We start from the raw sequence: 27,455 nt of genomic DNA, 5'->3' as shown, positions 1-27,455 counted from the left end.
GAATATTCCTGGTCAGAAGAAACTGAAGAAACAGAAGCATGATCAGAGGAGTCATAATAAACTTCCTGCCTTGGCCTTTTATCTGGAGGGGGATGTGAACCCCTAATCATAGTAAGTAAATCCTCCGCCATCTTAAGTAACTGTTTCTGTGACTTGGGAGCCGGTTCAGAAGAGGCCTGTGTTGCAGTCTTTGATTAGGAAGGAGTCTTTGCCTTTTGTCTTTGGCTTTGCCTTTATTAGAAGCTGAGTAGGCCTGAAAACCCCTTCAGAAGCCGGTACCTGCACAGCAGCTCCGGACCCATCCGAAGGAGCATTGTCCGAAGGTCCTGCAATAGAAATATTCAAAGGCCTAGTTGGCTCCTTGTGGGAGTCCGTTTCGGCCATCTGTTCCGAAATGGCTGACAGGGGCTGCAAAAGCACCTCACCGACGGCCGAACCTGAAGCTGGCTCCGCTTGTGCAATAGACTTGGACCTCGGAGGCCTGTCTTTGTCCTTGCATCGTTTGTGAACTCCGGTAGCCGGAACCGTATCAGACGACATTTTGTAATTAAACTGCCTACCGAAGTAATGAAATGCAAAATCGTACCTTCGTTTAATTGTACGTTGATTGAATCTAGCACAAAATCGACAACTAGCTATGTCGTGGTCAGGGCCTAAGCAAGGAATACAGTAAGAATGAAAATCCTTATGAAGTATTTGCTTCCCACATGAAATACAATTAACTTTTTCTGACATCGGACTGGAGCAAGAAAAGAGCTTCCCCAACGGGGTACTTAGCTTTGATTAGGAGAAGAAAGTCTTCGGACTGAAGTTGGTTCAGAAAAGATGGTCAGGAGTCAGCCGACCGGCACTTGAACTGCTACAACCGCACCGCACGGCAAGAAAGACTGGAGAACATGGCGTCGGCTGTCAGCTTTGTACTCCTGGCGCTCTGACATCAGGGAGCATGGTTGAACAGCAGACGCCAGACCCAGACTTTGGGATTCTGGCCGACCAAGGACTGCCTGCCGGCAGGGGAGAACCCTACAGTCATGACTGCAACAGTGAAACACGATGAACATCTGGATAATTGAACAGAGTACCAAAATATTTAGAAGCGTAAATATACATACTACGAATAGTTCGTTGCTTAAATAAGGCACAAAACAGACAGCGAGGTACGTCGTGGTCAGGGCCTAGGCAAGGAACACAGTACTGACATCAGTTTAGAGCATAAAAATCGCTTCCCCAACGGGGTACTTAGCTTCAGTTGAAGACTTTGGTTCCGAAACTAAGAAACAAAAGTTTCAGGAGTCGGCAGACCAGCACTTGCCAACTGCTTCTACTTCAGGCACGGCAAGAAAGACTGATTTAATGCAGTCAGCTGCATGCTTTACACCCCTTACTACCTGACGTCACAGAAGATGAGACAGCAACCGATGCAGGACCCAACACATTGATAAATCAGGCCGACTGAGGGCTACTACAAGTAGGTAACACATGTGATGACTGCAACAATGAAACACGAAGAACATCCTTTGCCATTTCTCAGCATAAGGCTTTCTAGTGCTAGGGCGTCTGGCCTCACTGATCTGGGGTTAGGGAATAAGCCAGTCTGCAATTGGGGATGCATGAATTCCCCTTCCCTCTGGGTCAGGTGGTTTGAAATCAGATGCCATGGTGGCAGTGGGGACAGGCTGTGCAGCAAGGGGTACCAGTGCTGGTGAGGCCAGTCTAGAGCTATAATTGTCCTTGGTTTTTCCTCCTTTATTTTGAGCAGTACCCTGGGGACGAGATGTAGTGGAGGAAAGCCACAGACTGACCCAGGGGAAGGAAAGGGCATCCACTTTTCAAGCCACACAGTGATGCCCCCTGGTGCAGAATTTGCTGAGCTGATGGTTGGTGTGGAAGGGAGAGGTCGACCTACAGGGTGCCCCATTTCTAAGTTAAGGCGAAGGTTCTGCTGTTGAGCAGCCACTCGTGTGGGTCCAGAAGATGTCTGCTTAACTGGTCTGCCAGAGTGGAGAGAGCCTGGTAGGAATTGTGCCAACAGGTGCAGTTGCATGGCAGAGGCTGTGCCCAAGGGTCATAGCCAGCCTGCACAGAGGGTAGGAGCGAGTCCCTCCCCGCTTGTTTATATACATCACAGTGGTGTTGCATGCTTTGATCATGAGGGCCCCTGGGGAGAAAAGGTGTTTGAAAGCTATCAAGGCATGCTGGACAGACATTTGTCTGATGTGCAGAGGGATTTGCTGCGGGCTCCATTGGCCCTGTATGCACCTGCTGTCCAGGTGTGCACCCTAAGCATAGTCGGATGCATCTGTGGTGAGAGTCTGGGCAGTGGGGGTTGGTGAGAAAGGCAGTCCCCTTGGTGTGGGAGCATGCTGTTGCCCAAAGAAAATCTTTTCTGAGGCAAGGAATTACAGGTATAAGTTTCCAAGTCTTGAGTGTTTACACCCAAGGCTTTTTAGGTACCACTGAAGTTTCCTCATATGCAATCTGGCATATGGAATGAGTAGTATGCAAAATGCCATGAACCCCAGAGCTTGCAGGATCTTCCTTGCAGATAACTGGGGTCTGGTGGCTAGTTGAGAAAAGGAGTTTTTCTGGTTAAGGAATGTCATCTGGGATGCTGCGTCCAGGCTTGCTATCAGGAAGACAATCCTTTGGGTGGGCACCTGTTTGGATTTCTTTTAGTTGACTGTGTACCCTAGGGAGGTTAGTAGTGTCTTTACAAAGGCCAGGAGCCGGAGCAGCTTTTCCTGGCTGTCTGCCTGAATGGGTAAAGCTGAATATTTTAGTCTGCAAAGGGCAATGGTCAGAGCCATTTTGTGAAAACTCTGGGAGCAGTAGATACGACAAAGGGAAGCGCAGAGAACTGAAAGTGTTGAGATCCTGCCCTGAAACGTAGACATTTCCTGCATGATTACCCAATAGGAATATGGAGGTAGGCCTCTTAGATCTGGGGTGGTTACCCAAGTGTCCTTAGAGCATGGGTAGCAGCTGATGGAGGGTGAGCATTTTGAATTTTGGGATTACCAGGAAGGTGTTTAGAATGGATCGATAGAGGCTAGGGCACCAGAAAACATCTGGAGTAGAAACCTTGGCCTGTTCTACAGGAATGTGCACTACTGCCCTCACAGAAAGCAGGGAAAGGATTTGCTTTTGAGCCTCTGCCCACTGGCTTGGAGGTAGATCTGGGAACCCTTTTTAGGTTAGAAGGGTGTGGAAGGAAAAATTGTATTCCTGAGACACTGTTCAGAACCCAGTGGTAGTTTGTAATGGTGGCCCAGGTGCTTGCGTGAAAGGAGAATTTTCCTCCTAGGGTTAAGTGAAGGTGGGCAGAGCAAGGGAGTGGGGGAGGCGAGTCATTGTGAGTTCTTAACATAAGGGGGTGGCTTAGAACTCCCTGGTTTTGAAGTGGAGATGGTACACTGCTTAGATCTCTGCATTCCGTGTGGCTGCTCTCTAGGAGGTCTAGTTCCCCAGTGTGTAGGCTGGACTGGTTTGGTGGGAGCAGGAAAGGACCAGTGTTTAGTGGGACAATGCCTGCTGAACCGTCCCTGCTGAACCTGTAAGAAATCCTTAACTGCACAGATTTTGCTTTTTCTTCCAACTTTTAGACCTCTTCTGCCTTACCGCAACTGGGCATCCAACAAATTAGATGAGACATGGTCTGGCAGGGGCTGTTCCTTAAGCCATGCATGCCTTCTAACAGCAGATCCAGTGACTACTGCCCTGCAAGCTTCTAGGGTGTCAAAACTACAGTGCAGTGTGTTACTTGACTTGTAGAAGTCTTGCAATTCTTTAGATTCGGCCCAAGCAGGAATTTTGTTTGTGGAGTTCCAGGGTATGTTGCTGAAATTTTAGCATATGGAACTGACAATTTAGTGTCCTGACAGCAAGAGTAGATTAGGTGTATACTTTTTACTGCATCTGTCTAGTGCTCGGGAATCCCTATCTGAGGGGGGTGGGATTCTTAGAGGTTGCTTTAATCCCTTTAGGCCCTTGAGAAAATTACCTCAAGGTCAGCAGTAGAATTTTTAAAACTAAAATAATTGAGTCAGGGACTCTAAAACCGGTCTGGTTTCCTGGGCACAGGAGGGAGGAGTCCAACTGGATTCCAGGAAAACATCCTCCACAACATCCAGGACTGGGGGGATAGCCAAGGGTTTGTGCTGTGGAATACCTAGGAATTCCCCAAGTCTCTTTTTAGACTGAGGGTAGTCTTGACTCTCCCATTGGAAATGCTCCCTTAGGCAGGGTTTCCCCAAAGGAAAAATCCTCGGGGGGGGGGGGGGGCTGAAGGTATGAAATCCTCTGCATCAGAATCCTCATAAGTAGAAAGGGGGGTGCATGTTTTCATATTCAGATGCATCAGTCAGACAGACTCCTGTTCAGACAAAACAGAGGACAGATCTCTTTTGGAAGGGGTAGCTTGGCTTCCCCTGATCAGCATAAGGTCTTCTGGCATTTTAAGCATCTGAGACAGAGGCAAGGAAGCAGGTGCCTGAATGGGTCAGTTTCTTGGGTGTGGTTCGTACCCTGGTCCTAAGAAACTCATTTTTGTAAGACGTCAGTTTGTGTAGAGAATCAGTAGTGTGAAGGACTTCCTCAGACGTTGGTGCCTGCTCAGCAGCTCTGGACCCATCCAAGACTACCAAGGATCCTTAGTCAAAGAGTTCTGCGGCATACTAGACTCCGAAAGGGTCTCTGTAGCAGCCTGTAAATCCACAGCAGCAGGCATCAGAGGCTGCAAAAGCACCCGAGGACCAGAGAATGACTAGCTTAACAGAAGCATAGTCGGTAGGTTTGGACCTGCGCAATCTCTTTTTGGAAGAGCTGCTGTGATGGCTTACACAAGCCATTTCGGCATTAGAGGACTGTAAGCAAAAATATCTGGCTACAATAAGGGCCAGACGATGGACAGTTCTGGCGAACAAAGCACAGAAGTGACAATGGGGGACATAGTGGTCTGGACCTAAACAAGTGATGCAGTAAGACTGGAAGTCTGTGTGGTATTTGCTTTCCATAGGAGACCATTAACTTTTTTGGACATCGGTTAGTGCAAGAAAAAAGGATCCCCAATGGGGTTAGTGCAAGAAAAAAGGATCCCCAATGGGGTACTTAGCTTTAGAAGACTTCAACTTCAATTCTGTAGACGAAATTCAGGTAGCGGCAGACCAGCACTCATGCTAACCGCTTCTGCTTCCGGCTCCACGGCAAGAGACTGATGTGATGGCGCCGGCTGCCTTACTTTATGCTACTGATGACATGTCTGTCCTGAAGAGACAGCAACAGAAGCAGAAATACTAAGCCTCTGGTATTCGGGCCGGCCAAGGGCTACCCTGGCAGGTATAACCCAAATGTGATGACTGCAACAGTGAAACAAAGATCAAATTTAAGATGCTCCCTACAAAAGTGGTAACTAGGGTAGGAGCCCCGTTTACTTGGAAACTGGGGCTAAAACTGCCTCAAGATATTCTGATAACCCAAAAGCAATACAGCACCTGCAGTGCATAGACTAGAACAATGTCCCAGCCCACAAATGATGGAATGCTAAAAGCAATGGACAATTACTACACAAATTGGTCATGGAACAGAAATGATAAAGGGTAGAAAATGTGGATGTACCAAGAGCCTGCTATACCAAGTGATACTAACCTAGTTCATCTGAGCCACAGTCAAGACTGCAGCCACAAAGCAAGGAAGTAATGTGAGCTGCAACTAGGAAGCACCAACAGCGAGAAATGCAGATGACAGAAAAGGTACTGTGAGACTACAAAGTTTTGTTACCTGAACTGACAAATATTCTAAACTCTGAAGCTGTAAGGCACACCATGAACAATTTCTGGTCTAGCAAAAAGGCACAAAAGTTTCCAAAGTAATTTCAGCATTGCACCCACTGTAAAAGAAATATTACGCTCTTGGCAACAGGAAATGCTTGAAACTGTTCCCTTAAAGAAAAAAAGATCCCAGTAGTACTGATCTGTAGTTAAATGGTTAGCTAGCTTGAGCTAGTTAAATGGTTAGCTAGCTTGAACAAGCATTCCTTTCTTTACTCATGTTTTGTACTCGCCATAACGTTCAGAGTTGTTGCTTTTCATTTGTCTTCAACCTGTGGGGACACTGATCTGGGATGGATGTGACTGCCACATTTTTCCCCAACAGAATCCAAGATCCTCCCCTATCCATAATGCCCCATCTCCTTCCTCCTTTCAAATAGTTTGCATAGCATCCCAACCTGACTCTATGCCTTACCCCTTGACAGTTACCCAGAGTGCATCATAACTAGCCAGTTATGCCAAAGAAGGTCTTTACCAGCCAGACAAGCACAAGCCCACGCAAGGCAGGGACGGTTGAAGACAAGTGAAAAGCAACAACTCTGATGGAATGTTATGGTGAGTATATAACTTAAGTTTATATTTGGTTTTCAACCTGTGGGACAGAGTCCCAAGCTACCAAAAACGTGGGAGGCCCTCATGGAAGGATATTCCGTAACACGGCAGAGCCAAAGGATGCTCTGCTTCTGGAGAGAAGATCCAACTTGCAATGGGAAATTAAAGTATGTGAAGATGCCCAGGCAGCTGCAGAGCAAACGTCATCCAAAGAAATTCGACCAAAACGCAGCTTAAGTAGCCACAGACCTAGTAAATGCACCTTAACTTAACCTGGCAGAGATGATCCTTTTGTCTAATATGCTAAGAGTATACACGGACAGATCCAATGAGCAATAGTGACCTTTGATACAGGTCACCCTACAAAGGGCTTAGAGTAGGAAAGAAAGTTGATCAGACTTGCGAAAGGCCTTTATTCTGTGCAAGTAAAAATGTAATTGTCTATGAACATCCACCAGGCGCAATTTATACTCTTCCCTTATTCTGAAAATTTGGAAAGAAAAAACAGATTCAGAGGCCACTTTTGGAAGGAAAAGAGGATTAGTGTGAAGACACCCTATCTTTATGGAAGATCATACAAGGAGGCTTAATGAATAAGGCTTGAAGCTCCAACATTTAGTTGAAGTAATAGCAGACAGGACTGCAGATCCACTGAAGCAGCAGGTTTGAAGGAGGAAGTACAGTACAGTTGTGTACACTTACCATAAACGTAGATGTCAGTGTATTCACTGATGCAGTTGCAGTCATTACATTTGAGTAATCTGCTGGCAGGTTGCCCTCAGTCGGCCTGATTAACAAAGTCTTGGGTCCTAAGTCTGTTGCTGTCCCTTCTTCCATGATGTCAGGTCATTAGGGGCATCAAACATGCAGCAGACGTAATTACCTCAGTTTTTCTTGCCCCAGATGTCAGGTGCCCCCAAATGGGGAGCAAAATAAAATTTAACAAAAATGCACTTCCAACCAAAAGCACACAACAAAAAGGCTTAAGCATATTAACAGCAAGTAGAGGTATAGTCAGAAAAACAGGGGGCTGAAGGTAGGGTAACCAGGACTGCAACAGTTAATACACCAACATCTACATTTATGGCAAGTGTACACAACTGTACTATGTTCATGTTTCACTGTTGCAGTCATTTGGGTAGATTCCCAAAGCTATGGTTGGGAGGATGGATTTATACAGCATTAGGACCAGCTACAAGGTCCTGCAAGACACCAGTGGCAAAGCCAGCTCTGGATTTAGAGAAAATTGGTAAATGATGATGCTTGGTGGAAGTATGAACTGAACTCAGGTAGCTTCTAGAATATCCTTGGTAGGAACACCTCAGAGGCTGCAGAACTAGATGCAGCCCTGGTGGAATGAGATCTGATCCACTGGGGATAGGTTTTCCATGGTGCTTATAGCAGAAATTAATGCAATGGCTTATCCGTTTAGAAATGGTTTTGAAATAGCATTTGCTGCAGGGGCAGAGGGAAAGGCCATCAGCAATTCAGATTTTCTTCGAGGTTTAGTCCCATCCAAGTAGAATCTAAGTGGTCTGTGCACATCCAATGAATGCAGAACCAGTTCCCCTTTGTTCTGTGGATTGGAAAAGAAAGTTGGCAAATGAATGGACTGATTAAGAGCCACACTGGATACCACCTTGGGCATGAAGGATGGAATGGTCTCGAGTGACACCCTGTCCACATGAAAGATTATGAAACGCTCCACTGCCATAAGGGCCTGTAACTCTTATATCCTTCTAGCTGAAGTGACTGCTAGAAGGAAGGCGGTTTTCAAAGAAAGAAATTTTAAGACTGCAGTAGCAGCTGGCTCAAAAGGAGGAGGTTCTCAAATACAAAGTTAAGGTCCCAGGCAGGGGTTGAGCTCTCCTGGGTGGTCTCAAGTTTTTGGCCCCACTTAGGTACTGCTTGAGCAAAGGATGAGAGAAGAGGGGAGGTTCTGCGTTATGAGCTGAAATGGCTGAGGCATGGATTTTAATGGAGGAAAAAGATGGGCTCTTGTGGAGCATCTCAGTTAAGTATTGTAAAATCTGAGGTAAATTGGGTGCTGTGGTCACTCCTTGAGATAGATTCCAAGCACCGAATCTTTTCCATTTGTCAGCATAAGATTATCTAGTACTAGGTCTTCTCGGCTCCAAGATTACATCCATCACAGGTTTGCTGAGGGATGCTAAGGGTGAATTTAAGTGATTAGCCAAGCTGCTAGGTTCAATGTTGGGAGCAGAGGGTGCAGAATCTGGTTCTCCTGCTGAAACAATAAGGAAGGTGTCTGAGGCAGGTGCCATGGAGATATTTGTGACACTGTAGGAGCGGGCACCAGTGTTGGCATGGTCAGTCTGGAGCAATCAAAATAATTTTGTTTGTCCTGCTTGACTTAACAGAACTTTGCAGAGTAGAGGCAGAGGGGGAAGGTGTAGACTTTTTTCCAGCTGAAGGACAAAGCATCCACTTTCCAGGCATTTTTGTGGGGAGTCCTTGTGCAAAATTTGTCCAACTGGTAGTTCTGGGGGGGAGGCAAATGGATCTAGGTCTGGGCTCCCCCCATTTGCTTGGCAACATGTTGAAAATCCATGGTTCCTAGTCTCCACTCGTGTGGGTCCATGAGATTTCTGCGTAGTCCGTCTGCCAGTGTATTTAATTTTCTTGGCAGGAATTGAGCTTGTAGGTGCATTTGGCAGCTCAATGAGCCATGGCTCGTCTGCAGAGGGGGTAGGAATGTGTACCCCCTGCTTATGTACCACATAACCATAGTGTTGTCAGTCTTTACCATTAGTTGTCCTGGAAGAATGTAGTCCTTGAAGCCTGTCAAGAGCATTCTGTACAGCTAACATTTCTTTTTGATTGACATGTAGGTGCATTTTGATTTGGGTTCCATTTGACCTGAATGCACTTCCCTGCCAGGTGAGCCCCCGAAGCATATAGTCTGATGAGTCTGTAGTTAGGGTTTGGGCAGCAGGTGGTAGAGTGAATGGCAGTCCCTTGTTTTGGTGGCAGACCTCTGCCCACCCTAGGAACCTTCCAGGCATAGGCAAGGTACAACAGGAATCATTGTTTCCAGGCTGTGACAATGTTGACTCCATAGACTAAGTACCACTGAAGTTTCCTCATATGCAGTCCTGCATATGGAATTAGAAGTATGCAGGAGGCCATGAACCCCAAGGCTTGCAGTATTTGTCTTGCAGATAGCAGGGTTTTTGTGGCCACTTGTTTGAAGTAAGTTACCAAATGAATTTGCTTTTCTGGTGTGAGGAAAGCCATCTGGGGCAGTTGTATTCAAGCTTGCACCCAGGAATGTAATCGGCTGAGAGGGTACCAGTTGTGATTTCTTTTCATTTATGGTGTACCCTAGACAAGTTGGAAACCTTTTTACAGATGCCAGATTATGTAGAAGTATGGCCTGGTTTTCTGCCTGAATTAGACAATCGTTCATGTATGGATATATTTGAATATTTCTTTGCCAGCAAAATGCAATTACTGGAGCCAGGCACTTTGTAAATACCCTGGGCGCAGTAGACAAACCAAAGAGCAGTGCAGAGAATTGAATGCAAGTAGCCTGCTTTGAAGCGCAGGTATCTTCTGCAAGACTCCCCGATTGGGACATGAAGGCAAGCTTCTTTTAAATCTAGAGTTGCCAACCAGGCATCTTTGGCTAGCATAGGAAGTAACTGAAGAGTCAGCATCTTGACTTTTGGAATGTCCAGAAAGGTCTTCATAGTAGACCATTCCAGAATTGGACATCATGATTTGTCTTTTCTGGGTACCAGGAAAAGCCTGGAATAGAAACCTTGTCCCTTTTCCTCTTCTGGTACCAGTTGAATAGCCCCCATGTTTAAGAGGGAAAGTACTTGTTCCTGAGCCTCTGCCCACTGATTTGCAGGCAGGTCTGGCCACCCATTTGGTGTTGGCAACGTGTGGAAAGGAAATATGTATCCCTGGGACACTATTTAAAACCTATTTGTCCCGGGTTATGAGTTCCCAGTTTTGTGCATGAAAAGCAATCTTTCCCCCAAAGAGGCAGCTAAAAGGTAAGTGCTTGGTAATTTTAAAGGAAAGTCATTGAGACTGGTTACCATAGGGGGTTTCCAGATTTGGAAGTGGAGGCTCCCCACTGCTTAGGTCTGAGAGTCCCCTGGGACTGAAACCTGATGCTTCTGTTGAGTCTGGATTTGGCTTGAGGGGATCTGGAAGGAGCTGGAAAAGACCAATTCTTAGTAGGCCAGTGCCTACTAAATCTTGGAGGTTGCACTTGTAAGAAATCTTTTACAGTTTGCATAAATTTAGCTTTATCTTCCATCTTTTTTAAAACTTCTTCAGCCTTATTGCCAAACAGGCGGTCCTGATTTAAAGGAGCATCCAAGCAATTTTACTTTAACATGATCAGGCAGAGACTGCTCCTTAAGCCAAGCATGCCTTCTAAGCACAGAACCAGTAACAGCAGCCCTGGCAAGAGGCTGCTAAAGAATTAAAACCACATTGCAAAGTATGTTTTCCAACTTGCTCAGAACGCAATAAATCCTGTAAATCTATTTTCCACAGTCAGAAATAATCATTTTCTGTTTAAGCAGTCCAGTAATATGCTTTCGATATTTTAACATATGAAATTGGCAGTTTAAAGCCCCGATAGCCAAGGTTGCAGAAGTTTAAACCTTTTTAAACCTTTTTACCCCATCTATCCAACGCCCTGGATCAGAAGGGGTATGATTTTCAGCAGAAGCCTTAATGCCCTTCAGCCCTTGAGAAATTGCTTCAGGATCTGCAACAAGATTTTTGAAAAGGAACTTGTGGGACCCAGGAACCCTGTAGTATCAGTCAGGCTTACAAGGAGCTGGAGGGCAGGGAATCTGGGGCCATACTGGATTCCGAAAACACAATGTCTAGTACAGGAGGTATAGCCAAAAGCCTATGCTGGGATAAAAGAAAATCCTTAAACCTCTTTTTAGAGTCAGAGAATTCCTGACTTTCCCAGTGGAAATGCTCCCTTTAGGTATGTAAAGTTTCACCAAAAGAGAAATCCTCAGAGGGGGAAGCAGAGGGAATGGAATCCTCTGCATTAGAATGCACGTATGTAGGTATGGACAAATCCAGGTCATTAGAAGAGTCAGAAGAAGCAGAGTCCTGATCAGAAGATTAATAATCAAGCTAAGGCCTAGGCCTCTTAGAAGGGGGGGTTGACTACCCCAGATTAGAGTAATTAGATCTTCAGCCATTTTGAGCATTTGTTTTTTAGGCATATGGGGCTGAACATGTGGCCTGGGTGTCTTTTTTCAGACATAGATCGAGATTTAGGCCTTAGTATTGAAGGTGGAGTTACAGACATACAAATCTGTAGGCCTGAATACATCTTCAGAAGCCAGTTCCTGTACAGCGGCTCCAGACCCATCCAAGGATGAAACATCCACGGGGTCCATAGTTGAAGTACCTCGTGGCATACCGGACTCCGACTGGGTCTCAGTAGAGGCCTGCGAGTCAGAAGTAGTGGGTATCGGGGGCTGCGAAAGTGCCAGAGTACCAGCGAACTGGCGACTGGCTTAGAAGCATAGGCAGTTGTGGAGCTCAACGGCCTGTCTTTATCTTTGTGTTTTTTCGAAATTCTGGTAGTATAATGGCCAATAGACATCATTTCTGGACAATTAAACAGAGAACCAAAATATTTAGAGGCAAAAATGTTTAGAAGACTGATAGTGCACTGATTAAATAAAGCACAAAACAGACAGCAAGGTACGTCATGGTCAGGGCCTAGGCAAGGAACACAGTACAGACTAAAATCTTTGAGGTATTTTCTTTCCACAAGTAATGCAATTATTAACTTTTACTGACATCGGTAGAGCAAGAAAGTCTCCCCAACAGGGTACTTTGCTTTAAGTTGAAGACTTCGGTTCTGAAACTCGAAAAAGAAAATTTCAAGAGTCTGCCGACTGGCACTTGCAAACTGCTTCTACTTCGGGCACCGCACGGCAAGAAAGATTGAGGTAATGACGGCTGCACGTTTTACATTCCTGACATGAAAGGGACAGCAACCGACGCAGGACCCAAGACTTTGTTAAATCAGGCCAACTGAGGGCAACCTGCCAGCAGATTACTCAAATTTAAATGACTGCAACAATGAAACACGAAGACCATACAAGGCTTGGAGCAAGGCAAGGTCCCAAGGAGGCGTAGGTTCCATGATTAGTGGCCTAAAGAGTACCCTTCATAAAAGGCATTACAGAGATTAGGAGCCACCAGACAAGCCAAATTATCCCGTGTGAAGATTAGATATAGCTACCACCTGAACTGTAGAAAAGTTGGCACCCTGTTGAAAAATACCTGCCAGAAACTCAAGTAGCAGGACCTGTGGCAGTGAAGGAATCCAGGTCACACAGATGCAAAATTAGAGAACATTTCCACTTGACTCGAATAAACCTTCCTAGTGGAAGATTTTAAGTGGAAATGACAAACCTTCCTAGTGGAAGATTTGAGCCGCTACCAAAATTTTCTTGAGTCCTATCATGGGAAAGTACAGTTTTGTACCTACCATAAATGCAGATGTCCGAACTGGATAGCATCTGCAGTCATAACAAATGGGTTGTCCTGTCGTCAGGCAGCCCCTCGGTCGGCCGGATTCCAAAGTCTGGGTCCGGCTTCGGCTGATGTCGCACTTCACCCGACGTCATCTCTGCTGGTCTTCGGGTATAAAGGCATCAGCCGACGCCATTTTCCTCAGTGTTTCTTGCCCCAGATGCCAGTTGCCCTCTTGGAAGGCTAGATTTTGGATAAATGCCAATGTTTCCAAAAAAAAAAAAAAAAAGTAGAAGGCAAGCACAAAAAATAAGCATGTATGTGCATATATACAAACAAATACACCATAAGAGACTCCCCCCCCAGCTAGCTATTAGGAGGGTAAATACCCTAGGAGTACCACAGAGGGGAAGGAGGGTGGGTAATCCTGACTGCAGATGCTATCCAGTTCGGACATCTACAAAAACTGTACTATGTCCTTCATGGATGCATCTGCAGTCATAACAAATGGGTAGAATACCATAGCCAAACTAGGGGTGGAGGAAGAAAAATTATGGTGTAGTTAGGATCCCTTGCAGTACAGCAGTGGCAAACCCTGCTCGGGATCTAGAGTATAGAGGTAAATTATAATGCTTGGCAAATGTATGCACGGAGGTCCAAGTAGCCGCCTCAATAATGTCCTTGGTTGCCACTCCTCGTAAGAAAGCTGTGGTAGTGGCTGTAGCCCTTGTAGAATGAGGTCTTATGTTCTGTGGAATTGGTTTTCCATGGTAGGAGTAACAGAATCTTATGCAATTTCCTATCCATTTGGAGATTGTTTGGAAATTGCTTTTCCTTCCCTTCCTGTTGCATAGGCTACTAAAAGCTGGTCAGTTTTTCTGTTACTTTTGGTTCTGTCCAGGTAGTAGCGTAACTGCCTATGTACATCCAAGGTATGCAGCAGTCTTTCCCCCCTGTTCTGTGGATTGGGAAAGAAGGTAGGTAGGTGGATTGCCTGGTTTAAAGACACTCTGGATACCACCTTACGCATAAATGTAGGATTAGTTCTCATGGACACCCTATCTTGATGGAAGATTAGGAAGGGTTGCACTGCCATTAAGGCCTGTAGTTCCGAAACCCTCCTTGCTGAAGTAATTGCCAGTAGGAAAGCAGTTTTCCATGATAGGTGTTGCAGATCTGCTGTTGCTGCTGGTTCAAACGGAGGGAGTGTCAACTTTTCTAGCACAAAGTTCAAGTCCCATGCTGGTAATGGTGGTTTACTAGGAGGTTTTACATTCTTGATCCCTCTGAGGAACTGCCAGAGTAGAGGATGCGAAAAGACAGGTGGCTCGAAGCTGTATTCTGCTGAAATAGCTGATGCATGTATCTTGGAGGAATAGGACAGGCCTGTATGTAGAAGCTCTGCCAAGTACTCCAGGATGTTAGCAATATCTATGTTCGACATCTTTTCCTCTTTCAGTACTCCAAATGACAAACCTTTTCCATTTTCCTGCATAGTTCCTTCTTGTTGAAGGTCTGCGGGCTTCAAGGATAATGTCTTTAACCCTTTGGGATAGGTCTGGGTTAGTTGCTGCTATGTGATGTTCCAGGCAGTCAGTTGCAAGGTTTTTTTGCATGATGTTGTAGTTGTTCTGAGTTAACATCAAAGGCATCAGGGGTATTGACCACATTCTCCCCTGAGACATGCTCCTCAGCAATGGGTACCAGTGTTGTCTTGGCCAATTCGGAGCTATCAGGATTATCCTTGGACGTTCCTCTGATTTTCAGTAGTACCTTGTGCATCAAGGGAAGAGGTGGAAATGCATATGCTGTCAGGCCTTTCCAACTGAAGGATAGAGAGTCCACCTTCCATGCAAGTGGGTGGTATGTCCTTGTGCAGAATTTTTTGAGCTGGTGATTGAGTGGGGATGCGAATAGGTCTATTTGTGGCATTCCCCATTTCTTTGTGATGGCCTTGAAGATGTCCGGGTGTAGCATCCATTCGTGAGCATCCGAGGTGGTTCTGCTTAACATGTCTGCTAGGGTGTTCTCTTTTCCCGGCACAAATATTGCCTGTAACTGGATGTTGTAGCTCAGAGCCAGATTCCAAAGGTCCAGAGTCATTCTGCATAGGGGGTATGAATGAGTGCCTCCCTGTTTGTTGATGTACCACATGACTGTGGTGTTGTCTGTCCTTATCATTAAATGGCCTTCTTTGAGGAATGGTCTGAATTTCTGGATTGCTAGTTTTACTGCCAGCATTTCTTTTTGGTTTATGTGCAGGTGCAGCTGAGTCCACAATCCTTGTATGCATTTGTCCAACATGTGCGCCCCCCAGCCTAGGTCTGAGGCGTCCGTTGTGATGGTTTGGCTTGCTTGAAAGTTGTAGAAGGGTAAGCCTGGGTTTGACTGGCATGCTTGAGCCCACCATAGGAACTCCTGTTTTAGGCATGGGATTAGTGGGATTTCGGTTTCTAAGCTGTGCTTGTGTTGAGACCATAAATTCTTTAGGTACCACTGTAGCTTTCTCATATGCAGTCTGGCATGTGGGACCAAGATTATGCATGATGCCATGAAGCCCAAGGCCTGCAGAACTTTTCTTGCTGTTAGTTTGTTCTGCTTTGTTAATGCCAAGTAAAGAGGGAGTTTTTTGTTTTTCTGCAGTTAGGAATGCCATTTGTTTTGCTGTGTCCAATTCCGCACCCAAGAATGTTCTTGTTTGGGATGGTATCAGCCTTGACTTTTGTAAATTGACTGTGTATCCCAGGGCTTGTAGTAAGCAAATGACCCTTTGTAAATCTGTTGTCAGCTTGCTTTTGTTGTCCGCTTGTAACAGGCAGTCGTCCAGGTATGGGTAAATTTGGATTCCCTGTAGTCTGCAGTGAGCGATTACTGATGCCAGGCATTTTGTGAATACTCTGCGAGCAGTAGATAAGCCAAAGGGCAATGCTGAGAATTGATAATGCTCTGATCCTGCAAGAAATCTGAGGTATCTTCTGCAATTTGGTCGTATGGGGACGTGCAGGTATGCCTCCTTGAGATCTAGAGTTACCAGCCAACACTCCTTGCCCAGCATGGGAAGAAGTTGCTGTAGGGTCAGCATTTTGAATTTTGGGACAATGATGTATGTTTAAAACGGACAGGTCGAGAATAGGTCTCCAACTTTTCTCCTTTCTTGGTACTAGGAAGAGTCTGGAGTAGAATCCTTTGCCCTGCTCTGTTATTGGTACTCTTTCCACAGCTCTCATCTTTGCTAATTCCGCTATCTGCTGTAGAGCTTCTGTTTTTTGATTTGGAGGTAGGTTTGGCATTCCTCTTTTTACTGGTAAGGTGTGGAAGTAGAACCGGTAGCCTTGGTCTATGGTTTGCAAAATCCACTTGTCTTTTGTGATATAGTGCCAATTTTTCGAAAATAAGGCTAACTTTCCGCCTAAAGGTGCAGCTATTTGCTCCCTGGTAGGCGGTGTCAGAGCCAAGTCACTGTGATTGCCCTGTTGCAGTGGCAGTGGTTGTGTCTGTGCCTCTGTTATTGCCTTGTCACTGTCGTCCTCTGTAGGCACCTCCTTTGGATTGATTTCTGCCTCTAGAGCATCTATTCCTGCCTCTTTGGGAATTTGTGGAGTCTGGAAAGGACCAATTTTTGGCAGGCCAGTTCCTGCTAAACCTTGGGGGCTGAACCTGTAAGAAATCTTTTAACTGTTTGTACAGATTTTGCCTTCTCTTCCATTTTCTTCATTACTTGCTGAGCAGGTGTACCAAATAGACTGGCCTTATCCATAGGGGCATCTAACAGCTTTGCTTTAACATGATCCGGTAAAACCTGTTCTTTCAACCATGCATGCCTTCTTATCACTGTGCCAGTCATGGCTGATCTAAATGAAGCCTCCAGTGCATCATAGCCACATTTTAAAGAATGGTTACTAACCTGTTGGATGTTATTCACCATTTCTAATACATATTTCTTATCTAAGGAGTCATCAGAGGACAGCTTTTTAGTTAACTGATCAAGCATAAACTCTTGGTATTGGATCATATGAAACTGACAGTTTAAAGCTCTAGCTGAGAGAGTAGCAGAGGTGTAAACTTTTTTCCCCCATCTCTCTAAGGACCTGGATTCCCTTTCAGAAGGAATAGGGTTCTTTGCTGAGGTAGAGGCTACTGCCTTAGGCCCCTGGGATATAGTTTCAGGATCTGCAAGTGGGGCCTTGTATAGGAGGTGATGAGTGTCTGGCACCCTGTAAAATCTATCTGGTTTGGCAGGGGCTGGAGGTAAAGAATCAGGAGCAGTGCAAACATCATTAAATGCATCATCCACAACAGGCAGTACAGGAGGTATAGCTAAGGGCCTATGTTGTGGTAAGTGCAGAAATGTCCTAAGCCTTTTTCTTGAATCTGAGAAATCTTGTCCCTGCCATTGGAATTGTTCTCTCATGGCATGTAAGGTTTCCCCAAAGGAAAATTCCTCTGGTGGAGAGGCAGCTGGAATAGATTCTTCAGCATCGGAATCTTCATAAGTAGAAAAAGGAGCCTCTGGCTGGTCTGTAATGTCCGAGTCATCCGCAGAATCAGAGGACACTGGCTCGGGGGGCTCTGCTCTAGGTCTCTTTTCTGGGGGCTGAGAGGCCCTGTCTGGGTGAGATTGGGATCCCCTAATTAAGGATATTAAATCCTCTGCCAGAGTAAGCATTTGTGAACTTGAAGTGGGCCTGTGTGAGGGGGGCTTAACAGGCACTGATTTAACAGATTTGGCTGCTTTAGCCCTGGCAAAGGCCTTAATAGACATGGCTGCAGGAGGCCTAGCAGCACCACGTGCTGGGGTAGAGACATCCAAAGGGATGGTGTCTGATTTGACCGGTTTTCTCGGTTTCGGCCGAAACAGAGACACTCGTGGCTTGCTTAACCGTGGTTTCGGCCGAAACCGCGGACCACGAGTGTCGGTCTTTTTCTTTGCGTTTAACAATTTGGGTAGTCGGAGGAGCCGACGGCATAATGTACGCAAAATCTGAGCCGAAAAACTGTTCAGCAAACTCCGACCGACGCCTAAGCGTTCGTCGGTTGAAGGAAGCACAGGCCGAACAGGCTGCTACGTCGTGGTCTGGGCCTAAGCAAGGTAGGCAGTAAGAGTGGAAATCTTTATGAGGTATTTGTTTCCCACAAGTTAAACAGTTATTGACTTTTTCTGACATTGGCTGAGGCAAGAAAGAGTCCCCAACGGGGTACTTAGCTTTTTAGAAGTCTTCGAAGTAGTATTCGGTAGTAGTAATCTCTGGATCTGACCGACCGGCACTTGCGAACAGCTTCTGCTTCGGGCGCCACACGGCAAGAAAGACTGAGGAAAATGGCGTCGGCCGATGCCTTTATACCCGAAGACCAGCAGAGATGACGTCGGGTGAAGTGCGACATCAGCCGAAGCCGGACCCAGACTTTGGAATCCGGCCGACCGAGGGGCTGCCTGAAGACAGGACAACCCATTTGTTATGACTGCAGATGCATCCATGAAGGACATCTGGCGCAGCCAAGCTGTGAGCTTCAGACTGGCCACATCTGGATGTGGAATCCCTAAGGGATGTAAATTTGGATCCGGAACCAGATTTCATGTCCAGGGAGGACGCTACATGAGACCAGAGAAGGAAACCACACTTGGCAAGGCCAGAAGGGGCAATGAAGATGACTTAACTCCCCAGCTATTGCGCTTTCTGAATGATGTTTGGAATCAGGGGAATGGAGGATAAGCAGAGAAAACCAAGAGAGGCAAGCATGAACCAGAGTCTTTGGAGGACTCCCCCAGAGCAGGGTTCAGAGCAAACTCCTCTCTGCACTTCATGCTGGAAGGAGGGGCGAAGAGATGGCAGCAAGGCTGACCCCACTTTAAAGATCTGTTTCGCTACTGAAGGATTCAGAGACCACTCATAAGGTATCAGAATAGACCTGCTAGAATGCGGACCTCCCCAGAATGTGTTGCCACCAGAAAATGGCCACAGAACCCACTCCCACAATCTCATGCATTTGTGACAAAGGGGATAAGATCCAACCCCCCCCCCTTTGTTGATGTTCCAGACTACCAACATGTTAGCAGTCTTGATGGCAATTCCCTCTAGGTGAAGACAGGCATGAAGAGCTTGCAAAAGCCAATAGAACCACCCTCTTCTCCAGGATGAGGATATGCAACTGGGTTCTCCAGGGAAGACCACATTATTTGGACTGTCCTTCCCCAAGCAATGCCCTCCCGCCTGAGTAGGGAGGTGTCTGTGGTCACAGTGGGCTCCACTGTGTTGGGCTCCTTCCACACCAAGATGTAAAAAGATCCATGGGAGTGGACACCCAGAAAGTAGAGGGTCCTGCAGCAAATGCCTCCAGAACACAAACCAGTCAGGGCTGGGTTTTTGGGCAGATGACTCCCCATACTGATGAAGGATCAGCATGTCTCTAAAGGAGACATCCTCTGGGGGTGATCAGGGGAATTCTCCCCTTCCTCCAAGTCTGTCTGCTGAGAGACTCCGGGCAGGGAGTAGTGTCTTTTACAGATGCATTTTGAAAGACTTACTCCGGTGGAGTCTCTGGGGAAAACTAACTTCAAGTTGTTCCTGTGAACTCCCTTAAGTTGAGAGGCAGCAGGCTGCCCCAAGGGGCCAGGATGGCAGAATCTGGACCAGACAGCGAGCCAAGATGGACTCTGATGAGAGTCAAGGGTCTCGATGGAACAGAGGACCCTCCAAATCAAAAGCAGAACGCTGAACCCCCTGGAGCTGGGACCATGACCTGGTCTGTAATCCAGAGTCAACAGGATAGACAGAGCCGAAACTCCAGGCAGCAAAACTCCAAGTAGAGAGCCTGGCTCTGAAAAACTCAGCAGACACCACCCCTTTGGATCTGGTGCAGAGGCAATGGTTCCGAGCTGGCTAGAGCCGACCTGCTCAAGGCAATGGTAGTCACGGAGATACTTTGTACCATCCATGACCCCTTAATGCCAAGGGGCCTCAGACCCAAGAACTCCAAAGCCAGGTGTCGGATTGGAGAAGGAGTAAATCAGGATAAAGGCAGACTGCATCCACCATCCCCTAAGGGTCAGACAAGACTCCATCTGGATCAGAGTGCAGATGAATTTCTGCATCATCCTGTCCACCTCTGCTTCAGAAAGACTGTGGGTGGACCTAGTGGAAGAGGCCACCAACACTGGCCTAGACAGGTGGTGAGGGGAAGCAGACACCGGGGAATGGACCCAAGGTACCTAAGGCTCCAGGGAGAAGCCAGATGAGCAGAGCCTGAGATAGGAGCCGGGCGAGATTTCACCGGTGCTCAGCCAACAGCAGTCAGGGTACAGCTTCCTCAGCCTATCCTGGTCTGACTTTTGTGCTTCTGTCCCCAGTCCTCTTGGCGAGAGGTAGAGTTCCCAGAGGCCGTGGCAGAAGCTTGGGCCTCTGCAGTAGGAGAGAGGAGGCCCTTAAGAATTAGCGCAGGGATTGAACCAGAGGACTAGATGTGCTGGACCCCTAAAGCAAACTAGGCATAGAGCATGGCCATCCAAGGGAGAAAGCTTGTGGCCACACTTTGCACTTTCTGAACCCTGGTTTGGGTGTCCCAGCCACTGAGAAGGCGAGAGCCCACAAACACACCAACAAGGGATAGACAGGGGAACACTTTTTTTTTTTTTTTTTTTTTAACTAGAGACCGATGCCTGAGCGTGAGAGGATACGGGAAAGAGAAAAGATTGAAAATGTTAAATTAAAGCGCAAATTCACTTACACAAAAAAGCCTGGAGCATGGACCAAGATGTGAGCAGCAAACAAGATCTGAAGGGAGGAAGGAGAAAATGCAGTACAGTCTTGTCTGTCCCGGATCAGTCTCCCCACAGGTTGAAGACTAAATTAAAACTTCAGATCAAAAATTAACACAGTAAATTGTTTAACCGGAACTAAAGCAAGAGACAAAAAATATCAAACTGACAGTACAATTTTCATGCGTTGCATCGCAACATACATTTTTACAGTTTTAAAAAAGGAAAATTGGAATAAATTTCCTCTTCTCAACCTGAGAACAAGTAAAGCCAAACATAGTATAGGGTAGAGTATTACTTAGGCCTAATTTTAACAGCAACTCAAGAAACTAGTTATCTGGCACCTACCAATCCCCATGGGTGCTGGTTAACAGTTTACTGTAAAAGCATTTGGGAACCATAAACTTGATACTCACATGCCAACAATGAATGAGCAACCTTGTACTTTTTTTCACCTATGTGACCAAGTGTCTATAGCCCAGTTTTAGTGCCACCTCTTAGAAAGGGACAGCTTTGTGTCCCACCTACAGAATACAAACCTACAAATTGACTAACTTACTGTAATCTGCACAGCTAAGAGACCCTCTCCTGCGTCCTTTGCATCAATGGTAAATTCCATGGGCAAACTGGCAGGAACTCCTGTTGTGTTGAGGCCAGGTCCGCTTGCTTTGACCTTGCTGGCATCATGTGTTGGCAACACCTTCACCTTAAATGGGCTGGAAGGAAAGCAAAAAATGTCATTGATAAAAAGGTTGCCAAAAGAATAACAGTTGGGTATGTATGAATTTAAGACCTTGCGTACACAGCATAACACAGATTTTAAGAGTGCACCACTATAGACAAAGCAAATCAAAAGCTGTTCCCCACAAAACTACCCGAAGGTAAAAATGAAATTTAACACTCGCATGCATTTCTTAAACTATTTGCTTCCCCCTCAAAAAACAAAACTGCAGTTATAAACTGAAATCTCCTGCAATTACAGAATTACACAGATAATCCACTTGAATACCTGTCTTCAGACTAACAGGGTTCCATTAGGTACCAATGTAACTACATACTAGCACAAAGGAACAAATATAAGAGAACTTGCCATATATATTTAACTAGCTTCCACAGACAACTGATTTTAGTTTCTCAGTACAAATTCACTTGCTGATACAGAATGTCAAGTTTTAATGTCCTCTCGGTTCTCTTTCCAGGGCCTCCCTTACCCAGACACTCAAGTGCTTGGACCTCCCATTACAACATATTACAGCATATACTGATGAGTTTCAGGACTGCTAAAGCAAGACACCCAATGTACACTACCTTGCTATGAATATCTACTACACATAAGAAAAGGAACAGGAAACAAAATACCAAGTTCAAGTGTTCTCACCCAAAGGTATTAATGGGGCAGACCAAGTTACAAAGCATGTCCACTACTGAATCTGACCTAACCCTCAGAGCTCTAACATTTGAGGCGAGATGCTTCACACAGTGTAGTCTAGAGTCTAGTTAAGGATAAGCCAGTCTCACCTTAAGAGAAATTTAAAGGCAAGTTAACAGACTGAGGTCTTTTGCATTTAGACACCAACACAGCAAAAATAGTCCAGCAGCTCCCCCCAATACTAAGATGGTTAATATGAAATGGAAGCCATCCTCAACTAAACAAAACAGCTTCACTCATACACCTGCCAAGGACCGCACCATGTTAAAAATCTGGGCAGGTTCGTCCTTGTGCACCAGACCATAATGAACACAGCAAATTATACTTTACAAGCAAGGTGGGTGAACCAGTATTAGACCAACGCTCCCTTCTGGAACAAATCCTTAACAGATGCTCCAAATTCATATTCCTGGAAGATTGAAGGCTTCCATAAAATCAGACAATGATCTTTAAGCCAATGAATATCATGGTATTGTTAATCTCCACTACCAACGCAGGCAGATGGAACCTCAAAGATGTTACAAGTCCATCTTCCCTACATTTTGCACTACAGTGCTAGCATACAAATCTGACAACTGGTCTGGAGAATGGAACCCCGATCTTCCCATCCAAAAGGGGAAAACTGATGAGACTACACAAGCATTAGAAAAATGAAACCAGACTTGCATAAAATAAGTGAAGTGCAGGGCTTGTCTGACAAAATGTCAAGCAGTAGAGTACACTTTTCATTCCTCCCTGATGAGACAGAGTGCAAGTCTGAAGGATTTGAGATTCACCAGCTCTAGAGGGCTATCCGCTCGTGTCGTTTGGGACAAATGATATGGGAACAGGCGAGAAAACACAATCTCTTGAGAATACCAAAAATATTATGAGTACTTATACCAAACGATTTACAAAGTTAGAAAATCAGAAGAACCTGACAAGAGTTCAAAGCCCAACTCAAATGTTCAAATGAATTGGGACAAATGTACTTAAAGGTGCACAGATTAAAAATAAGGACACTTGCGGTAAAGTACAGTTTTGTACCTACCATAAATGTAGATGTCCGAGAGGAATGCATCTGCAGTCTTTACAAATGGGTTGTCCTGTCGTCAGGCAGCCCTTCGGTCGGCCGGATTCCAAAGTCTGGGTCTGGCTTCGGCTGGTGTCGCACTTCACCCGACGTCATTGCGGCAGTCATTCGGGTATAAAGGCATCAGCCGATGCCATTTTCCTCAGTTTTTCTTGCCCCAGACACCCTCTTGGATGGCTAAATTTGGATAAATGCCAAAGTTTCCAAAAGGTAGAGAGCAAACACACAAAATAAGCATGTATGTACATATATACAAACAAATACACCATAATAGATCCCCCCCAAGCTAGCTGAAGATTGGTAAGTACCCTAGGAGTACCTCAGAGGGGAAGGAGGGTGGGTAATCCTGACTGCAGATGCATTCCTCTGACATCTACATTTATGATAGGTACAAAACTGTACTATGTCCTTCAAGGATGCATCTGCAGTCTTTACAAATGGGTAGAATACCGTAGCTAAACTAGGGGAGGAGGAAATGAGAATAGATTATGGTGTAGTCAGGATCCCTTGCAAAACAGCAGTGGCAAAACCAGCACGGGATCTAGAGTATAGAGGTAAGTTATAATGCTTGGCAAATGTATGCACGGAGGTCCAAGTAGCAGCCTCTATAATGTCCTTGGTAGCCACTCCTCGTAAGAAAGCTGTGGTAGTGGCTGTAGCCCTTGTGGAGTGAGGTCTGATGTTCTCTGGAGTTTTCTTTCCATGGTAGGAGTAACAAAATCTAATGCAACTTCCTATCCATTTGGAGACTGTTTAGAAATTGGTTTTGCTTCCTTTCCTGTTGCATATGCTACCAGAAGCTGGTCAGTTTTTCTATTGTTTTTTGTCCTGTCCAGGTAGTAGCGCAATTGTCTGTGTACATCCAAGGTATGTAAGAGTTTTCCACCCCTGTTCTGTGGATTGGGGAAGAATGTAGGAAGGTGGATAGCCTGATTTAAAGAGACTCTGGACACCACCTTAGGCATAAATGTAGGATTTGTTCTCATGGACACTATCTTGATGGAAGATCAGGAAGGGTTGTACTGCCATTAATGCCTGTAGTTCAGAGACCCTTCTTGCTGAAGTTATTACCAGCAGGAAAGCAGTCTTCCAGGATAAGTATCGCAATTCTGCTGTAGCTGCTGGTTCGAAAGGAGGTAGAGTCAGTTTTTCCAGTACAAAGTTCAAGTCCCATGCTGGCAATGGAGGTTTCCTGGGAGGTTTTACATTTTTAATTCCCCTCAGAAACTGTCTGAGCAGAGGATGCGAGAAGACAGGAGGATCCAAGCTGTATTCTGCTGAAATAGCTGATGCATGTATCTTGGAGGAATAGGACAGGCCTGTATGGAAGAGCTCTGCCAAGTACTCCAGGATGTTGGCTATGTTCATCAGTGTCACATCTAGCCCCTCTGCAGTGCTCCAGATGAGATATCTTTTCCATTTTGCTGCATAATTCTTTCTTGCTGAAGGTCTACAAGCCTCCAGGATTATGTCTTTAACCCTTTGGGATAAATTTGGGTTAATTGCTGTTATGTAATGTTCCAGGCAGTTAGCTGCAGAGTTTTTAGGTTTGGATGCAGGGTGTTGTAGTTGTTCTGTGTCAGCAGTAATGGGATCAGGGGCAGTGTCCATATTTGTTCCCAGGACATGCTCCTTAGCAGTGGATACCAATGTTGTCTTGGCCAGTCTGGGGCTATCAGAATGATACTCGGACATTCCTCTGATCTTGAGAAGCACCTTGTGCATCAGAGGAGGTGGGAATGCGTATGCTGTCAGGCTTTTCCAACTGAAGGATAGGGAGTCCACCTTCCAAGCCAGTGGGTGGTAAGTCCTTGTGCAGAATTTTTTCAACTGGTGATTGAATGGGGATGCAAACAAGTCTATTTGTGGTAATCCCCATTTTCTTGTGATGGTTCTGAAGATGTCCGGATGCAGCATCCATTCGTGGGCATCTGTTGTAGTTCTGCTTAACATGTCTGCTAGAATGTTTTCCTTCCCTGGTACATAAATTGCCTGTAACTGAATGTTGTAGCTCAGAGCCACATCCCATAGGTCCAGTGCCAGCCGGCATAGAGGGTATGAGTGTGTGCCTCCCTGTTTGTTGATGTACCACATAACTGTGGTGTTGTCTGTCCTTATCAACTGGCCTTCTTGGAGAAAAGGTCTGAATGCCTGGATTGCCAATTTTACTGCCATCATTTCTTTTAGATTTATGTGCAGATGCAGCTGGTCTTGAGTCCATAGGCCTTGAATGCACTTGCCCATCATGTGTGCCCCCCAACCGAGGTCCGAGGCATCTGTCGTGATGGTTTGTCCTGGTTGACCTTTGCAGAAGGGCAGTCCTGTGTTTGATTGACAGGCCTGAGCCCACCATAAGAACTCTTGCTTTAGGCATGGGATCATTGGAATTTTGGTTTCTAGGCTGTGCTTGTGCTGAGACCACAAATTCTTTAGGTACCACTGTAGCTTTCTCATATGCAGCCTGGCATGAGGGACCAGTATTATGCAGGATGCCATGAAGCCTAGAGCTTGTAGCACTTTTCTTGCAGTTAGATGGCTCTGCTTTGTTAATGCCAAGAAGTAGAGAGGAAGTTGCTCTTTCTTTTCAATGCCAAGAAGTAGAGAGGAAGTTGCTCTTTCTTTTCTGCAGTTAGAAATGCCATTTGTTTTGATGTGTCCAGTTCTGCACCCAGAAAAGTTATTCTTTGGGATGGAATCAGCCTTGACTTTTTTGTATTGACTGTATATCCCAGGGCTTGCAGCAGGTAGAGGACTCTTTGCAAGTCTTCTGTTTTGTTTTTGTTGTCCGCTTGTATCAGGCAGTCGTCCAGGTAGGGATAGATTTGAATTCCCTGAAGTCTGCAATGAGCGCTTACTGATGCCAGGCATTTCGTGAACACTCTGGGCGCAGTAGATAAGCCAAAGGGCAATGCTGAGAATTGATAATGCTCTGATCCTGCAAGAAATCTGAGGTATCTTCTGCAAATTGGTCTTATGGGGACGTGCAGGTATGCCTCCTTGAGATCTAGAGTTACCAGCCAAGACTCCTTGCCCAGCATGGGAAGAAGCTGCTGTAGGGTCAGCATTTTGAATTTTGGAACAATGAGGAATGTATTTAAAGCGGACAGGTCTAGAATAGGCCTCCATTTGTTTTCTTTTCTTGGTACCAGGAAGAGCCTGGAGTAAAATCCCTTCCCTTGCTCCATAAATGGTACCTTTTCCACAGCTCTCATTCTTAATAATTGAGATATTTGTTTTAGAGCTTCTGCCCTTTGAGAAGGTGGTAGGTTTGGCATTCCTCTCTTTCCTGGTAGTGTATGGAAATGGAACCTGTAACCTTTGTCTATAGTCTGCAAAATCCATTTTACTCTTGTAATGCAGTGCCAGTTCCTTGAAAATAATGTTAGCTTTCCGCCTAAGGGCGCTTCTAATTGTTCCCTGGTAGGCGGTGCCACCGCCAAGTCACTGATTGAGTTGTTTTAGTGGTGGTGGCTGTATCCGTGCCTCATTGGTTGTTCTGGCGGCCCCTGTAGGCACCCCTGGATTGGTTTCTGCCTCTAGAGCGCCTATTCCTGCCTCTTTGTGCCTTAGAGGAGTCTGGAAAGGACCAATTTTTGGAGGGCCAGTTCCTGCTAAACCTTGGAGGTTGAACTTGTAAGAAATCTTTTACTGTTTGCACAGATTTTGCTTTCTCTTCCATCTTTAGTACCTGCTGTGCGGGGGCACCAAATAAATTGACCTTGTCCATAGGTGCATCCAAAAGCTTAGATTTGACATGGTCTGGTAATGCCTGTTCTTTTAACCATGCATGCCTTCTGATAACTGTGCCAGTCATGGCTGATCTAAAGGAAGCCTCCAGTGCATCATAGCCACATTTTAAAGAATGGTTACTAACCTGCTTATGTTATGTAACATTTCTTGAACATACTTTTTATCTAAAGATTCTTCAGAGGACAGCTTTTTAGTCAACTGGTCAAGCATAAACTCTTGATATTGAATCATATGAAATTGGCAGTTCAAAGCTCTAGCTGACAAAGTAGCAGAGGTGTAAGCTTTTTTACCCCATCTCTCCAAGGACCTGGATTCCCTTTCAGAGGGGAGGGGGTTTTTAGAAGTAGCTGCTACAGCTTTAGGGCCCTGGGAGATTGTCTCTGGATCTGCAAAAGGAGCCTTATATAAGTGGTGATGCGTGTCCGGGACCCTGTAGTACTTATCGGGCTTAGCAGGAGCCGGAGGTAAAGTATCAGGAGCAGTGCAAGCATCATTAAATGCATCAACAGGTAGAACTGGAGGTATAGCTAAAGGCCTATGCTGTGGCAAATGTAGAAAGGTCCTAAGCCTTTTTCT

At 45.7% G+C, this 27,455-nt stretch overlaps 1 protein-coding gene across 8 annotated transcripts in view; it reads right to left on the bottom strand.

Annotated features, from left to right (window-relative positions):
• Positions 1-27,455, bottom strand: part of FLNA (filamin A) — a 1,106,834-nt gene that overhangs the window by 394,610 nt on the left and 684,769 nt on the right. For all 8 annotated transcript variants that reach the window (XM_044080337.1, XM_044080332.1, XM_044080334.1 and 5 more), the window contains one exon: positions 21,188-21,344. In XM_044080337.1, the coding sequence (XP_043936272.1) occupies positions 21,188-21,344 (157 nt within the window). The remainder of the gene's footprint in view (positions 1-21,187; positions 21,345-27,455) is intronic.

Source organism: Protopterus annectens, chromosome 8.part0 (genome assembly GCF_019279795.1).
Source record: "Protopterus annectens isolate FY-2018-M chromosome 8.part0, PAN1.0, whole genome shotgun sequence".
NCBI classification, from domain to species: Eukaryota; Metazoa; Chordata; order Ceratodontiformes; family Protopteridae; genus Protopterus; species Protopterus annectens.
The sequence above is the reverse complement of the archived record's forward strand: the minus strand, read 5'-3'. Positions and strand labels throughout refer to the sequence as shown.